The sequence below is a fragment of the Lutjanus erythropterus genome, chromosome 13 (genome assembly GCF_056507025.1).
Source record: "Lutjanus erythropterus isolate fLutEry1 chromosome 13, fLutEry1.hap2, whole genome shotgun sequence".
Taxonomy (NCBI): domain Eukaryota; kingdom Metazoa; phylum Chordata; class Actinopteri; order Lutjaniformes; family Lutjanidae; genus Lutjanus; species Lutjanus erythropterus.
Genome location: NC_139329.1, coordinates 37,737,670 through 37,750,854, shown reverse-complemented (window position 1 = coordinate 37,750,854; position 13,185 = coordinate 37,737,670). Strand labels below are relative to the sequence as shown.

General features: G+C 40.2%; 1 protein-coding gene across 1 annotated transcript; it reads right to left on the bottom strand.

Moving 5' to 3' along the window:
* Positions 1–3,052: 3,052 nt before the first annotated feature.
* Positions 3,053–10,717, bottom strand: LOC146317080 (ferritin light chain). The gene is made up of 3 exons (XM_084733703.1): positions 10,392–10,717; positions 8,361–8,507; positions 3,053–4,772 (listed from the first exon to the last, which is right to left on the bottom strand). Exons 1-3 carry the CDS (start codon positions 10,557–10,559, stop codon positions 4,482–4,484), a joined length of 606 nt encoding a protein of 201 aa, XP_084589829.1. The 5' UTR covers positions 10,560–10,717; the 3' UTR covers positions 3,053–4,481.
* Between the last annotated feature and the right edge of the window lie 2,468 nt (positions 10,718–13,185).

Below are 13,185 nucleotides of genomic sequence, written 5' to 3'. Positions count from 1 at the left end.
AGGAGGTTTTAGTTCAACTTAATATCTTAAGCTTATTGCACTTGTTTTCTGAAGTAAATATGAATTAGTATTGACTTTATTTGACAATAAAAGTTTGTTTTGTATCATTACAAAATTACCTGAACTTCAGTCAGCTTTAAAGCAACTTTTTTAAAAGTTATTTATACAGTGAATCCTGAACACTCACCCTTGTAAATTACTGTCTTATTTTTGTTTCTGTGACTTATTAATGTCATTTTGTAGCTTATAATATTTGATTTTGTGAGAAACAGAATACAACTTATACAACTGTGTTGTAAAACGTATATTCTTCTGTATATGTTACTTGTAGACTGATATGTATCAATGTAAAGCACACTGAGTTTTCTTATAACAAAATGTGGCATTTAAATACAATTGTCTCACAAAGGAAAGTAAAAATAAAATTAAAAAATGTACTTTCAAGGCCTAATTTCATCTAAAGGCCCACTGGATGAAAAATAAATGTAAAAAAAAAAATGAAGTAAAAGGGAACAAATGCTTTTTTGTTTTGTTTTTTGTTTTGTTTTTTAACTAATGGTAATTGAAGGCATGACAGAATAATATATAAAAATGAAGATCTAAGAATAAAGATTCCATAGAGATCAAATAAGAGCTGATCACATGTGGGCCTATAGGACATTTTTACTTAGGTCAATCTATAAGAAGTAAAAGAGAAAGAAGCACAAAAGTAGATTTTTTTAAAAAAAGACATTGAAATGATTAAATGAAAGCAGAAAACCATACAAAATGGATGTTTTGAGTTAATTTTTATTTAGGATTTTAGTGGAATCGACTCATCTTTCCTCATTTTCTTAACATAAATATACAAGTTTTAGTTACTGAAATTACTTAAGCTAAAAAAAATCTTATTTCCAGAACACTTCTGAACTCAAAAATCTGAGCTCTTTTAACATGAAGTCTTTTGACCTTTATGATGAGCGACCAGTGTGGTGGTGGACTTCCCAGCATGCATTACTTCAAATTTAAAACTCACTTCTGTTCATGTTTATCAGGATGGCTGAAAAGTTGTTGGCTCAAGCTAACTGAACTTGTTTTTTCATGTACACCTGAAATAATATCAAGTTTATTTCACAAGAAATTAATGTAATTCTTTTGTATCGTTACAAAATTACATCAACTTGTCTTTTCAAATTTAGTTGACTTAAAATTTTGAGGCAGCCTGGATTGATTATTGATTAATCCCTCTGAGACTTTTTTTTTTCTTTTAAGCAAACAGTATGTGACTATTTTCTGGTTTCTTTGCTTCTCTCTGACATTAAACTGAATATTTTTGGGTTGTGCACAAAATAAGACTAAAACTGTACTATAAAACCAAATAACTAATTGATTAATCCAGAAAATGATCTGACCGATGATAAAAATGATCATACATGCAGTATACAAACTCACACAGGTTCTGTTCGTACATACATGAGCTGTGACGTCTGACCTTTGACCTCCTTGATACCAAAAATTACAAATATTTCTTTTATATTTTCTTTGTTGCATTCTATGGAAGTAAAACTAAACGAGATGTGTCACGTCCAAAATTAGCAGAAAAGACTTCATTAGGAGCTCATATTTCATGTGTACTGCGGCGAACACCATTTTTAAAGAGTGTAAATACTGCATGAAAGTGTGAACTCAGTAATCAAGTTAAATGTCATTGAGTTTATTTATAGGCTGAGATTCTCTGGCCTCCTCCTCCTCCTCCTCCTCCTCCTCCTCCTCCTCCTCCTCCTCCTCCTCCTCCTCCGCCTCCTCCTCTCTGCCTGCAGCTCCTCTCCCTCCGGCTGTCATTGCTGCACCGACTCCATCCAGAAACATTAAAATGCAGATTATTTATTTGCTCAAAACATGCACCGACTTTTCAGATCACGGCAGTACACTGGAGCTGCAGCTGGAGGGCGCCGCAGAGCAGATCCTGCAGTCCCACCGGTCCGCTGCAGACCAGACCTGCAGCAGACTTGAGTTTGACCTGAGCTCAGTCTTGCAGGCTGGTTATCAACCTCTGCCAGTCAAATGTGACAGATGGTGAGGAGCCGTACTCCATGGATGCTTTAAGTGATTGAGAAAATATTCAAAGCCTCTACTCAAAGGATTATCACTATCACTCCAGAAGTGATTGACAGGTCTTTTAATACAGGAGCTAACACTCGACAACAACTAAATACAAGCTGTTAATGTTTTTTGCCGCCATTAAAGGTTTGTTTACACAAGTTGAATGTTTCTAAATGCACTTAAACTTTAAAAAATCTTTCTAGAAGTCAAAATTTAAAATTGTATTGCATGTGTAAATTTAATTTATATAGGCAATAGAGCTGCATTGATTAGTCAATAAACTAATTTTGTCAATTACTCACCAACTGTTTTGATAATCAAATAATCATTTATTAATTGTATTTTGTTTTTTCTTTTTTAAGAAAAATGTCCAGACAGTCTGATGTCAGCCTCTAAAGTGTGAATATTTTCTGGCTTCTTTACTCCTCTGTGACAGTGCACAGAGTATCTGGGCAAAACAAGACATTTGAGGATATTTGGGAAACAGTAATCAGTTCTTTTCAGCACTTTCTGACATTTTATGGACCAAACAACTGATCGAGATAATCACTGACAGATTAATCGACAATGAAAATGATCATTAGCTGCAGCTCTATTGTTATAAAATGCAGAATGATCCTTTAAATTCAGTGATTTTTGAGCTATATGCTATTTTTGAATGATGAAAATGAAATTAAAATGAAACAGAGTGCTGATGATGGAAGAAACAAAATTGCTGCAAAAGTTTTTCTAGCTTTATTTTCAAAAGATAAAACAGCATTTCTTGGTAACTTTAAGACTTTCAGGACACTTAAAACAAAGCTCCCATTCTTATATCAAATATCAGCTGTAACTTACAAATGTTACAAATTGCTTTCTGACTTTTCTAACTTCATTACAAAGTGCACAACAGAGAGAGAATCACAAAAAAACAAACATCGGCAATAAATATCTACAAACAAACACACAAACTTTTTCCCAACTGACCTCATGGCTTCTCTCTCACAGTGGAGCTCGGTCTGAAAAATCAACATCCCAGAAAAGTATATGTGATTAAATACTGAATCCACAGTGAATAAATAATAGAAGTAAAATTACATTTATATGCTAGAATACACAAGACAGACACTCGATACTGGTAGGAAAAATAAATGTATAAAGTGTTCACAACTGGTTTCATGAACATTCATATTTTTAAAAAGTATTCCATCATCCAAAAAATAAACGTCTGTAGTTCTATACAGGGCTGGTTAAACATCACTAGGCTCCTGAACGCCAGCATTGAATACCTGCTCAGATTTGTAGGCTACAATTTGTTTAAATTCCTCAAAGGAAGAAGAAAAATATAATTTTAATACAGCACAATAATGTACAGGAATTCACAACACATGAGCTCTTTGAATAATATTCAATGTTCCTTATTTACACGATGCTGTACCTTGTTTAACGCAACGTTAACAATGTTTAGCATTGGAGCTAAGTCCTATCAGGCTGCCAGGTTCGAGCTCTGTGCTACATGTGTCAGGTAAACCCAGCTGACTACAGGATGGACTGGTGACTGAATGTAATCAGACAGCTTTGGACGCGTTGGAAGGGGGGTTTGTTTTCTTTTGGGTGGAGATGGGGTGGGAAGTTTCCCCCTGCGTGCTTTCAGTCCCTGTGCTAAGCTAGGCTAAACATGTCCTGGACGACGTTCTTTGGTTTAATTTACTTTCCTATTTATCAGAAAGTGTTTATCCGTTCAAAATTACTTAATCACAAAAGAGTGCAAACAAACAACAGGTGGCAACTTGCTAGTTAGTTATCTGTCCTGAAAGCTAAGTCAGGGAGGATCAAGAGAATGAAGTACTAAATGGAGAAGTCTAATGTGGAGTTTGGCGAGTAAATTCCCTTTGTGTCTTTGTGCTAAGCTAAGCTAAATACAACCCAGACCTGTCTGATTGATTGAATTTACTTTGGTGTTTCTCCACTCATTTTTCACAGAGAGTATGAAAATTAAAATATGCAATGGATCACTTTGGAGTTATTCAATGATGCATTTTTTCTCTTTTAATAGAGCTAGGCTAGCAGTTTCCCTTTGCCTTCAGTGTTTGTGCTAAGCTAGGCTAAACAAAGCCTGGATGGCCTCAAGTGTGTAATGTCTTTGGAGATGCTGGAAGTTTTTTTTTTTTTTGCTCTTTTCATGGAGCTAAGTGCAGTTTGAATGTCTTCCAGGCTTTGTGCTAAGCTAGGCTATATATGTCTTTTGTCTCTGTAGACGATGGCTAAATTTCCCAAAATGTCCCTGGTCCTTTGGAGGAGATCACGTCTATCTTTCACATTGGAAATTTAACGTTAAACTTTTCTTCTCTGTAGAAAAAATACTGAATCATTTCCAATCTCATATCAATCAAGACTTCTCTTTGGCCAAAGCAGATTGATCATCTGGTCAGCTCCTCCTGCAGCTCATTCAGGATGTACTCCCCGAAACCCCCCGTCTGGTCGTTGGTGCAGCCCACCCGGCGGGCGTTGGTGAGCAGGTCTCCCAGCAGTTTGAGGCGGTCAACCCGCGGTGTGAGGAAGTGGCTCTTCATGACGCTGGCGGTGTGCGGGTCTCCATTTTTGCGAGCCAGCTGGTTCAGCTCAACCAGGACGCCAACTTCTTCCTTCAGCTGGAGCAGCAGCAGCTCCAGAGCCGGTAACACCGCGCAGACCGCCTCGCAACCCGGCTTCTGAAAAACAGAGACACATATAAACAGAATAAAAGGCAGGACCTTCAGAGTACAAACTGCAGTAATTAGTTTTCTGAGCAATAAAGCACAGCAAAGCCATCACCACTAAAACTTGGCCAACTAGTTGCAGTCTTTCATGAACAAAAACATCTTTGATGCAGTCCTCAAATTAAATGTCAGTGTCCCAGACTCAATCAGAAGTGTTTTGCAATAATGTTGCTACTCTTTACTAGAGAAGAAGTGTCCAAACCACACAGCTTATCCACATGAGTTCCTCAAGGGTCGGTGCTCGACCCTCTTCTCAAAATTTCATTTGATGCAAGAATATACTCTCAGACCAGTGCTATGCTGATGATACCCCGCTCTTCCTGTCGTTCCCTCTGGAAAACTGTTCGCATCTCATCATGACTAGCTGATACTGGAAGATATATTGGAAGATATATGGAAGAAAGAACGCCACCTTCAGCTTAACCTCTCCAAGAGTATCAACAAGAATCCAGTATACAGCTCACATCTACAGAGTCTGCCCTAAACCTGGATGTCATGACTGATGACCAACTAACCTTCAAGGTCCATGTGACGTCGTCTGCTCGGTCATGTTGATTCTCCCAAAGATCAGACTCTACCTGTATGAACAGGCAGCACAACTCCTGATTCGGGCTCTCGTAATACCACGCATTGATTACTGCAGCTCCTCGCTCGCGGTCTCCCGGCACACATGTTCAAGTCAAGTTTATTTATAAAGCACATTTGAAAACAAACAAAGTGCTGTACAATAAAATAATAGCTGTTAAGAAGTATAACATGGTGAACAGCAAGTGCAGCAGAGATAACATAAAAATGTCATCCGATGCACAAGTAAACAAATGGAGGAAGATAATAGGGGAATGGAGGAAAAAAATATGAAAAACAGAAAAACAAAAGTGAGTTTTGCCTTAAAAATAGCAACAGAGGGTAACTGAAAAAGGTAGGCTGTTCTGGAGCTTTTGGGCAGCGAACGCCCGATCTCCCTTTTCCTTCAGTCTTGACTGCAGCACAGCTATAAGAACAGCTGGTCCAAGGGTCTGACCGATCGGGGGTTGGAAAGGGGGCAGAAGAGCTCAGATAAGTACAGGGGCGCCAGGCCATGCAGAGTTTTAAATACAAATAACAGAACCATAAATTCTGTCCTGGACTTTACTGAAGGCCAATAGATGGACGCCAGAACTGAGGTAATGCTGTCACGTTTCTTGATTCAAACCTCTGCAGATGATCCAGAATGAGGCGACACATCTGGTTTTCAACCAGCCCAAGAGAAAGGCGCCTGATACGACCACCACAGCAGGGCCCGAAGTCGCTGGCTAGACTCTTGGCTTTTGTAGTTTCCCGGTGGTGGAACAAGTTACCAAACTGTGTTCAATCTGCAGAGCTCCCTCTCAGTTCTGAAGACTGAAGACCCAGCTCTCTCTTGAGTCTTGCAAGTGATTGACTATAAAAACAAAATGTCTTTAATTATTGTCTGGTTGACGACCAGCTCGACCTGTTCTCATCCCAGGTCATCAAACACCAAAGCTACCTTGTCAGCGTTTCTCAGCCTCTTATACAGATAGACAAGGACCCTTTCAGAATCTGTATGAGATGCTGCCAGGCAACTTTTTTAACGTGTGGTGAATGTTGTCAAACAGTTGGGTCTTATATAGAGATGGGGGATCGAGGCTCCGACACGTCATCAGGCCATGTTTCAGGCCCGCTCAAAAAATCCTGAACACAGAAATTGTGAACAACAGTTTAACAGTCTGACTCAACAATTCAGTGCTACGTGGTTCTCAGTGTTTTCACATTTTCAGCATGTGTAATGTGTTTAGAAGAAAGAACTCCCCTTTTTCTTGACACAGACTTTAACTACAGTAGGTTGAGTGGTAGTAATTTGTTACTTCCACTTCCTCTGCTGTACAGCCTCTGCACACATCCTCTGATGATGAAATTTACGTCACTTGGATCCTTGAGGATCCTCCTGGTGCCACCATTTGTACAAAATCTGAACACATACACATGAACAGAGATTAGATTGGTAGATTTCCACAAAATTTCTTCATCGCATTCCTGCTTTCTAGAGGATGAACTTTACATTTTATAATGAACTGAATCATCAACATGTTCTTTGATCTGTTTTCATATTGTGACAGCCTCTGGGTGATGAAAGCAGATTTAAACTCTTATTTTTAACTTAACAGCTTCATCATGACACAGTTAGTTGTCTCATGTAGCACAGAAAAAAATTATATCCAAGTACTGATGCCAGACTCCATTTAAACTTGACACTCAAACTAATTTGACCCACTTTTATAGCAGCATTAAGTTTCTTCAGAATAAAAGTCCTTCTCCATGATGTGATTGTGTTATTTTGTCACTATGTTGTATTTGGAGTAGTGTGATGTGGTGACATGTACTTGGTTTACTTCAAAATTATCCTACAAATAAACAACATCACTGAAAACCCACAGAAACTGCATCAAACTGCAGTGGGCAGTAAAAGACTTGTCGTCTCGTTGAGCTGCACGCCACTTGAGAGACGGATAACAAGGTGTCCCAAACTGCTGCTGACTGGGCCCGGGGCCTCAGTCCTGAAACGATTTTACACGACTCATAAACCAGGGGCGGCGGTCGGAGGCCACGCCGCGACGCGCCAGCACCACTGCCGCCGATGCCGTTGACCATCTGGAAACGCCATCAGCACCACCGTCCCTCTGCCGCAGCATTAATCTCGCCAATTTTCCGGAACTCAGGGGGGGGAAATGTACACCCTGACCGGCTTTAGGCCAGAGCCAGGGGCAGGTCTCCAGGGGTTTAACCTCCCTCCCTCCTTCTCCAGCCTCTTGGTATCTTAACCCTCCTCACCTCCCCCCACCATGCTATCGCTAACGCCTGGCCCGAATGAAGAGCTTCGTTCCAAAATGAGATCTCTCTGCCGTTTGGAAAAACAGAAACACAGAGAGACACCTGCTCTGACAAAATGAAGGATAGCACAGGAGGAAAAATAAATCCTTTTTGGGAGGAACGCTGGCAGAGTAAAACGAGAACGCTGTTACAGACTGAAGCTTCTCTGTCTCACAGATAAAGTTCAGATCATAAATTTAGTTTCAAAATGGATCCACAAATCAAGTCTTCACACCGGATCATCTGAGCGTCCCTCAGGACCCACGAGGATCCACCCACCCTCCCCTGACCTGCTGGAGGGTCTCTGGGCAACAAATGCTCTTGAACCTGACCTCTGACTGACTTCGGTGTGACAACTGAGTACATTTACTCCAGTGCTACACTTAAATACAACTTTGACATCTTTGTATTTACTTCTACATCTGCTACAGAAAAGATTATTGTAATTTTATTCCACTACATTCATCTGACAGCTGGAGTTTTGAGATTTTACACACATTTTATAATACTGTATAGCAGGGCTGCACAATTAATCACAATATTGCCCAAATCATAATATGACCAAGTGCAATATTCAATTTTTTTAGGACATGTGACCTCTGACAAACAGCAACCCTCTAAAAAGGATTAAAAAGATGCTGGTTTAAATAGAACCGTCCTGACAGTTTGTACCTGGATGTCCTTGCTACAGTAGTTGCCCCCCCTCTGAGCCAGGTAGTCCAGCATGGCCTCGGCCTCCTCCTCCTGCTTCAGCGCCTCCTGGTGGAAGAAAGAAGCGACACGGGGCAGAGCGACGTCATCCCGCTCAAACACACTGGCCTGCAGGAGATAAAACAAAATGCCACACTTTGAAATGCATTCAGTGGCGAGGTAGCTCAGTTGGCAGAGCGTGCAGCAGGATAACGTACAGTATGTGGTGGTCACATTGGCTCGTTGGCTGATTCCTCTGTTGGCATTTTCTCTGTGAACGTGCAACACCATCCTCTGTACACCACCTACAACATGCATGCTCTGACTTCTTCACAGCAAGCAAAGCAATAATAAGCAATAATACTATCTGGTTTATATGGACATCGTGTCCATCGTTTGTCTCAATATAGCCTGTCTACTCTGGTTACACCGTGATACTGTAACCTGCATATTGTTCCCACTTCATTCCATAACTGTCATGCATTCATACTCGACACACAGTCTTGTCTTTCACTCCCTGTTCCCCATCCACATGACCCGCGACACACCTGGCAGAGATCTGTATTCTACTGAGTGCACTCTTCCACTGCTGGGTATGTTTTCATTACATTCTGTGTATGTGACTTGTTTTGTTATATAAAACATTTTGTTGTTTTCAAAATAATAATAATAAGGTAATATAATGACACACATGGCCACAGAAGAATTGTGAATATTCCTGTAGTTTTTATAGTTTAGTTTGTGATGTCCAAGTGGTGGCAAAAGTCTTCAGATCCTTTATTTAAATGACAGGAGGGGAGACCAGGGGCATGTGTAACAGTAATAAGCTTAGGTGATGACACTTACTCTGCACATGCTCAGTAAGATTCTCTCTCTGCCTGTGAAACAGGAGCAGGATCATTTCACCTCAGCAGAAGTTTTCAATAAAGAGCTGATTTTGTGGTAGAAAGTTCAGGATTTTTCTTTTTCTATTTGTTTCAATGACTACACATGTAAAACCAGATAATATTTATCTCCAGGTTATTAAAAATTAACATGATCAAAATTTAGTAATGTAGGTGTTAGCTCACATGTGAGATTTTATCATGGCTGCCCGTGCCACATCTCCAAATTTAAGCACCTTGTTTGTGTGTGTTGACACACTTTTCTATTAGAAAATAAACATTTTCACTAAAGAATTTGAACCATAAAAACACATTTTAAAAAATCTTATACTACACCGGTGATGTGATTACTTTGAGACACAGTGGGTTAATATGACTTTTTCTTTCAGTCCCCTTGGTGGGGGGCGATTATAACTCTGACGTCTTGCACTAACTTTAATACGATTTAATAACTCTATTAAATCTTGGTTGCAAGTGCAGATGACAGTGTGAGAGTCTGTTTGCTTTTTATTGTTGTTACCTGGTCTTCTCATACACACACCTGCCGAACTACAAATGTGCAAAAGTATTTTGCTCTTAAACATTTTACATTCTTCAAAATAGCCACCTTTGTCTTTGATGACAGATTTGCACTGATGTATAATCTGAACCATTTAAATAAAAACAGTGAATGTGAAGTGTGTCCAAACCTACATGCATTTCAAGTAGTAAAATGTTACACTTGCCCCTGGTCTCCCCTACTTATAATACCACATTGTATAAATATATAAATAAATGTAATATATTTTCTGAACCCATAAAGCAACACTTCATCCTTCAGATTATCACAAACAAACATCAACACATCTGGAGATTCTGGTTTTCACTGGACAGGAAGGATGAAAAAAGTAACGAGTAACTAAAGCTGTCAGACAAATATAGTTAAGTAAAAACTAGAATAATTCCCTCTGAGATGTAGTGGAGTAAAAGTTTAAAGTTGCATAAAAAAGAAATAATCAAGTAAAGTAAAAGTGCGCTTCCTCAAATTTGTACTAAAGTCGATTACTTTAAATAAATAGTTACTTTGCAGCCCATTAGTAATTAGCACAGTGGATCTCAGACCTCCATGCTGGATGTTTGTGTCTCCTACCAGAGCCTGCAGGCGGTACGCTCCGTCCAACAGCAGGCTGCTCACCCCGCACAGAGCCTCCTCCACGGCGGCCTGCAGGTTGTGTCTGGCCCGGCTGGTCGCGGAGCTCCGGTGCGCTCTGCACAGCGGCAGGCTGCTCTTCAGCCTCTTTCCTGCGGGCTCGGACATGACAGCGCCCGGTCACCGAACCGCACCGATCAACAACCGAGCGCAGGTGATTAAACTCGACAGGTTCTTTAATAATAAACGCGTATTCTTCCTCCAGCCGACCTGACCGTCAACACAGGATAAATTTAGCCTGCGAGGATCAACTGTTTCCCGGTCAGCTGCTCAAGTTCATCCGGTGCGTTTGAGCTCAGAGCTGCAGCCATGAAAAAAGCAAAAGTTATATAACAGAATCACAATTATGTCTAGAGGGCCAGTGATGGAGCCAGCACACATACAAGATATTTCCCGTTGTTTTGCTCTTAATCAGCATTCAGTCCATTTAAAATAACAAATAAATAAATAGTATCATATTTTATTTTTTGTCATGTTGATCCAACTGAAGGATCATCTGCTTTTAGTCTCACATCCAAATTAGAGCTTACTAATGACAAGTTCACTGCAGTGGTAGAAGGAGAAATCAGATCCTTTATGTAAGTAAAAATAGAAATATTCCATTGAAAGTAAAAGTTCTGCACCCAAAGAACTTTCTTTATAGTAATATCTACTTATGTAAAACTACAGTAACAACAAAATGAAAACTTAAAACCCTCTCAAAAGTAAAACTATTTGTTATGTTGTAAACTATCTCCTGTGACTGATATCTGATTCTGTGTGACTTGTTTATACTGATGCATCAGTGTGTAATACTGTGTACTAGGGTCCGACCGACACTGGATTTTAGGTGCCGATATCAGGGAGCAGTGGTGGTACAAAAGTACATTTTCTGTACTCAAGATACTTGTGTAAAAAAAGAGTTGAAGTACTGTTTCAACTTATTTACTCAAGAAAAAGTGAAAAAGTACAGGCTCTGAAATGTACTTTGTCCTCTGTAGGACATTTGTATCAGCTGTTTCTGTGAATGTCTTGTTACATTTTTTACATTATTTTATTATTTTTGTGGTGTTACATCTTTTGCATTTTTTTTGTCTCGTTATGTCTTTTGTGTCATTTTCATCTGATCTCCTTTTTTAGTCATGTTACATCTTTTTTGTTGTTACGTCTTTTTTCGTCTTACAGTTTAACTGATCACGCTGCACTGTAGTATGTTATAGATCAGATTCATGTGGTCCACTGATGAGCTGATGATGATCATCAGTTGTCTGTCCTCGGTGTATCCTGGTTCAGAGTCGACCCCCCAGGTCTCTCCTCTCCTGTTTCAGCTCGGCTCCTCAGAGTAGGATGAGTGACGGGAGGGGCTGGATGCTCCACGGGGGGTCAGCTGGTCCAGGAGGAAAGAAAGGCCAGCTCTCAGCCCGGAGCACCCCCAGGGTCAGCAGGACCCGCACCCTTGACATGACACCCCCTGAACCTCAGACACCGCAGTAATCACCTGGACTGGACCTCGATGTAACAGATTACAGGAACGCTGCAGGAGGTTGGTCAGCTTCCACCAAGTGACGCTGCACTGCAAGAGGCCCGACAGAGACCTGACAAAAAAAACAACTGAAGAGTTACTGAGGCCTGATGGAAACCCGACAGAGGCCAGACAGAGAAGGAACAAGAGACCTGGCAGAGACCCAACAGAGGCCTAACAGAAGCCTGGCAGAGACCTGACACAGGCCCAAGAAAAGCCAGACTGAGGCCTGACAGAGGCCTGTCAGAGGAGGTGGAGAAGGAAAAAAGTTTAATTTTTTTCTTAACTTACTCTACGTAGATAATTAAGCCTTGAATATAAACACAACTCATTAAAATAACTTGAGAAATATAAACATTATAGTACTCATTATCCAGAAAAAAAGAAGCTCCTTGTTTTTTTTGCAGGCCAGTCTTGCCCTGTCCAGTATGGTGGCAACGTTGATGCACAGTCCACAGGCCAATGTGGCGTCTACACACAGTATACTTTATGTCTATGATGATCATAGTTAGCACTGAGCTGCAGAGAGCGTGGTGTGGAGATGGATCATCAGAGCAGTACCAGGTCTTAATTACACTCTTCCTTTAAATACAGGAGCATGCTGGACTTCAGATGACTGCTGCACACCAAGGGACAGAGTTGGACACACCAACAGAGACAGAGAGTTGTACATTTGTGTTAAATGAGTGTGTGAGCAGTTGACACAATGAAAGGACGTTGTCTGTGAGAGGACTGTGTTTGTGCTAAGAGAAGTAACAGTGCTACAGACTCACCGAAACAACAAAGATTTGAGAAAATTCCAAAAATAAACACAAAGATTTGTTTTTTTCCCCTTTTCCTCTCTAATTAATGATATATTAACCCCTCAGCTTTATCAGCTGACCCTTCAGAACGATCCGACCCCTAAATTGGGAACCACTGGACTAAACTAGCTAACAGTATATAAAGTAAAAGCAGCTGCACCTCGAGCAGCTACATCAGCAAAACGCTGCTTACACATGAACAAGTCTTGATGTAAACTGCTGCAAATTCATTTTTCTGTGAAACACTTTGGTGTGTGTGTGGTGTCATATAAACAAAGTTTAGCTGCGTCTACAACTCTGAAATCGTGATGCATCTTTTATACCTTTTGTCTTAGATATGTACTCATCTAAGTAGTGGTTAGTTTTACTTATGATGTATCTGAGGTTAAATATAGTTTCTAATCTTCAGCTTTGATGGCTCTTCTTCTTC